Here is a 4,855-nt window from a genome sequence, read left to right on the forward strand (position 1 = left end):
CTTATCAGCACCATCCTCTATCATTCGGAAGAGGAAACTTCAAACCACCTGAGTTTGGGCCTAAAGGTTTTCCACTCAGTACACATTCGATTAAATCAGCTGCTGCCCTCCAGTACTTCCCCTTTTCCAAACCTTTCCTAAGAGAACCAACATTCTTTGATAAACAAGAAAACATAGATGAATAATAAGTACAAAAAGTAAGTACCACTCATTATCTTTCATCCAAATATAACTCTTAGTACTTATTGGGTAGATATAATTCCATAGATTTTAGTGTCATTTTAAACATGATTTAACCACGCGCGCGCGCGCGCACACACACACACACACACACAATATGTAATCATATTCTGAATATCTAACTTACCTTGCTCACTTAACAATGTGTGATGATTATCTTTTTTTCTAGCAATACTGAGTTCCATCAGCACATTTCTCACACAGCATGGACATTATTTAGTCAATTCAGAGTGTCGGACACTGAAGGTGTTCCCCATGTTACTACCTTAAGACAGTGCTGACAAGAGCGGGCTTGCACATAATGCTCTCTGGCCAATTATTCAGTTATCCCCTCAGGACAAAAGGTTTACCTATTTTAAGGCTTAACGATCTGTATTGCCAAATGCCCACCACCAGAGTTGGAAAGGGTCCATTTTGCTACACTCTCCTTGATAACACATTGTGTGGGGAGGACATTTATACTGACCTCAGTTCTTTTCTAGTTAAAAATACATTCAGGAAGCCTTCTGCAATGCACTTCACATGTTTTTTTAGATTTATTTAGTGCTAGTCCCCACACTCGAAGGCTGCTGTTTTGACTACCATAAAGTCCCCTAACTTAATGTCTTTCTCACATCATTTCCCCTTGACTCTGGTCTCATGGAATGCAACTAACTTCTGTACCCCATTCGGGGCTCCCTTTCGATGGCTCTGTCCTCCCTGAAGCTTTAACCTGACTTATGTAGTCAGCCACCAAAGCCTTTGCCCCCTCTTTGTCCTGAAGGCACACATCTGTCAGAATGTATGTTCTAAATAATCTTGAGTTTTGTGGGGGTGTTTGGGTGGGGTTTTTTGTATGTTTCTTGTCTCTACAACTAGATTATAAACCAAAAGACAGAATAGTTTCTTCCTTCTTCCCTTGTTTCTTTCCAGCATTAACATAAAACTTTATTGAAGATACACAAATAAAATCAATGATAATGACAGAAAGGAGCCTACTTAGGATGAATTGGTTCGCTGTCACTTATGGGGAGGGAACAGTAAAAATGTTTCAATGTGGGCAGCAAAATAAAATGAGACATATTTCAGGACAAGTAGTGATGTACATTCATTAAACTTAAACCTGAAGACAAACTTGGTTAAATATCAGCATCGATGACACAGTATGATATTCATCATTCAAAATTGGCAGCTGAAAGGGTTCCTTTGCCATATAAACAACGTGGAGAAAAAGAATAGTTTACAAGGTGTGCTGCTGCTACACTACAAAGCCACCAAGTTATTCCTGACTCTTTGGGAACATCCGTTCAGTCAGTTTGGCCACAAACTTTCCAACCTTGACTCGCACCTGGAAATCATGACGGCTCTCGATTCCTAGAACTTTATCAGCACACACTTGAAATTCTTTTAAGAAGAAAAAAAGGGAGCCCTCACTAAAGTGATTCTGAGCAGGCTCGTTCTCTTCCCATTTGAAATTGTCATTGATATTCTCAAAAATGATCAGAAGTTTAAGAATAACCTCTTTGTACTCCTTCTTATTAAAGAGGGAGCCCAGTGAAGATGGCACCTGAGCCCTGAGCAGTTCTCTAGTCATGGCTGGATTTTCAGCCAGATTCAAAAGGAGTTTCAGAACCTGAAGTTTGGTTTCTTCATTCCCTGCTGAAAATAAACGAAAGAAGTCTGAAATGGAATTAGCAAGGATATGCTGATACTCATTAGTAACAGTCATATTGGTAAGCAATCTGAGTCCAGCCAGCTGCACAGAGGAATTCAATCGGGAAGTGACTGTGTCATCACACACTTGATTCATGTATACCTTAAGCCTGCGCTGATTTTCCGCATTTACGCTCAAGTTATTTAGGACAATTAAAGCCTTTTCCTTAACAATGGGATCTCGTGTGTTGAGAATCTTTGCAACAATTGGGAGACCACCCAAATCTCGAATAATATCTCTATTAAATGCATAAGCAGCATTATTACCCAGAGCAATTAAAGCTGCTTCAAGAATATAAGGCTTTTCAGACATCTCGACCAAACAAAGTACTTTCTGTAACTCTTGAGGTGACAAAACAGTATCGTCTGAATTAGGAGAAGCCCTTTTCTGTACAGCTCTTCGAGCCCTGGTAGCCCTGGCTCTTGCCCTGGCTCTAGCTCTGGTCCCTGCTTCAGTGCCAATCCGGGCCCAAGGTGGGTACCAAACTATACTCTTGCTCTCGTTACTATCATCATCATCATCAGACCAGTCATTATACCTGGCCCCAGGACAGTCCCCAGCATCATCCACATCACCAGAGCCACCCTCAGCCATTTTCTCCTTGTTCTGCTTTCTTCCTCGGGTCAATCTGTAAATGCAATAGCAGGCTCCAGCCCCAATCACCAGACCTGCAGTCACCCAGCCTACTTTCCTGGCGTAGCCCATGCAATCGTCCCTGGCAACGGCAGGGACCAAGAAATAGAGTAGTCACTCAAGATAAGGGAAGAGGCCTTCGGGCCTGAGTGCAGTCCTGTGGAGAGTGATCTTCTTCAAGTCACTTCAAGGCCACAGTAATTGCTTTCAGAGGTAAACCTAGAAAATGGAAGAAAAGAGGGTTTGGCTTTCTCTTCTCTTTGTGCTGCTCCATGCAGATAATTGCCCAGTAGGGCAAGAAAGTAGTAATCAAATGCTGGATAGGGAATATAGGTTGTTGACAAAAACCTCTATCTCCCTCATTTCACTCTCCCCCACCCCACTGCCAGTTCACTCTTGCCCCTATGCATAAAGGCAATGGCATCCATAAGTATTTCTGGGCTCTCGTTCAGTTTGTCACAAGCTCCTGGGGTACCCCATGGGATAAGCACCCTTGCACTGACCTCCTTAAAACAGCAGCTTGCCCCTTCTTCCTTTCCTGTGAGTTATGCCACGCCCAACAGTCTTTCTGATCTGCAGGGATACCAGAAGAAGTGGAAGAAGAAGAAAAAAAAAAAAAAAAACCCGAGAGCTTGACGCATCCAGTGTGTATTTGATGCTTTCCTAATTTACCATTCAGGGCGTCAGATTTTGGTTAAATCTCACTGTGCCATCCAAAACACGCACATGCTGTGCCCCCCTCCCTAGTCTGAAATGGGTGGACGAAAGGAAACAAAGTAGGATTGAGTGAGCCTGGCCAAACCCAAGCTGATTTCTAACCCCTCCCCCATTCCAGGCTGCCCCCACGCCCACACCGACCTCCACTGATCCGGGGGAAAGTTCCTCCCTTGGTTCAAGCAGTGCCACCTGCTACAGCAGACCTGCAGGATGACAGATGGAAAACATGGACACTAAGTGCTGTTGAGAGAGAAGGATTATGAACAAACTATCTGATAGGTTTTTCTTCTGTCATCCTGCCCCCCGCCCCCCACCCCCAAGAGCACATTCATACACACAGAGTCAGAGAGAGACACAGAGAGAGGGGGAGGGAGGGAGGAGAGAGAGAGAGAGAGAGAGAGAGAGAGAGAGAGAGAGAGAGAGAGAGAGAGAGAGAACGCCATTTCTCCACAGTTCGGGGAGTGTGGAAACATATTTAGACTCAAATCTAAACCTAGATTACCGTTTCTAGTTCCCCCCCCCCCTTTTCTACCCCCGCCGCTCCTAGGGTCCCCAGATGGTCTTACCCTCAACTCGACCTTCACCGATCTCGTTAATTTCCTTCCTCTTCTCTTGCCTGGCGTTGTACCACAACCTACGGAAAGACTGGCCACCCGGGAGAGGCTTGGACCCACTAGCCCAGAGCCGTGGTAAGGAAGACACGACCACAAGCAGAAAGACGGGAAACAGCCGCTACTGAGTGCTTGGTGGACGGACCAGTCCCCAGAGAACGAAACTCTTTCCTAATTCGGAGGCCTGGTTGGTAAAGGTTTCCCGCCCGATAGCCGGCTCAGGGTCCGGCTTGACACATCACATTGTACCCCACCACGGACCCAATGTCCAGTTCTTCCCCTCCGGCAGAGTCCTGGTGGACCAGGGGCCAACACCCAGGCCACAACTCCCTTTCCGGATTGCGGGCCTCCGCTCCCAGCAGATTCCCATCTCCGGATTTCTGGACGCCTGCCCAAACACCCCTCTACTCACTGTTCTGCAGCATCGAAATGGGCTGCGGGCGGGACTTATATCTTGGAAAGAGGGCAGCAAGTGGGAGAGACGACGGCGGCGGCTCTGGACCTGCGACGGCCTCCGCCCTCTACTCTCCACCACCCCCACTTTATGGAATATCCCAGGCACTGACCTGCAGGGATCTGGGACAATTTCTTTTCCGCCTCCTTCTTTTCTCGGCTGCACTCGCCCGCCCTCAGGGTAATAGGGAGCTGGTACTCAGACGGGAACAACGACCAGGACAAGAAGGACTTCTGCACACGTCAGCTCTTGGTCACGTGAGAGCGACGTAATCCACCAACTCGGATCCCCACTTTCCCCTCCCACCAGCAGTGCGGCAGAAGAGGACCCGCCCCCCTCTTTTCCCTCCCCCATACTAGGCCTTGTTACTCTTCTTTGCGGCTAATCCCATCTTCCTCTAGTCTTGCTTCCCTTCCTCCAATTACCAAAACAGGACAGCATCCTCCCCTGGGGCTACGGGTCACTTGTACTTTTTTTTAATTGACTCTTTCTTCCCTAGACTCCTGG

The 4,855-nt window shown here is 46.7% G+C and overlaps 1 protein-coding gene across 1 annotated transcript; it reads right to left on the bottom strand.

Annotated features, from left to right (window-relative positions):
• Positions 1-475: 475 nt before the first annotated feature.
• Armcx3 (armadillo repeat containing X-linked 3) lies at positions 476-4,619 on the bottom strand. The gene is made up of 5 exons (XM_021153230.3): positions 4,461-4,619; positions 3,850-3,928; positions 3,425-3,486; positions 3,070-3,139; positions 476-2,785 (listed from the first exon to the last, which is right to left on the bottom strand). Exon 5 carries the CDS (start codon positions 2,636-2,638, stop codon positions 1,499-1,501), a length of 1,140 nt encoding a protein of 379 aa, XP_021008889.1. The 5' UTR covers positions 2,639-2,785; positions 3,070-3,139; positions 3,425-3,486; positions 3,850-3,928; positions 4,461-4,619; the 3' UTR covers positions 476-1,498.
• Between the last annotated feature and the right edge of the window lie 236 nt (positions 4,620-4,855).

This window comes from Mus caroli, unplaced genomic scaffold (genome assembly GCF_978045245.1).
Source record: "Mus caroli unplaced genomic scaffold, Mus_caroli_1 scaffold_5, whole genome shotgun sequence".
Classification (NCBI taxonomy): domain Eukaryota; kingdom Metazoa; phylum Chordata; class Mammalia; order Rodentia; family Muridae; genus Mus; species Mus caroli.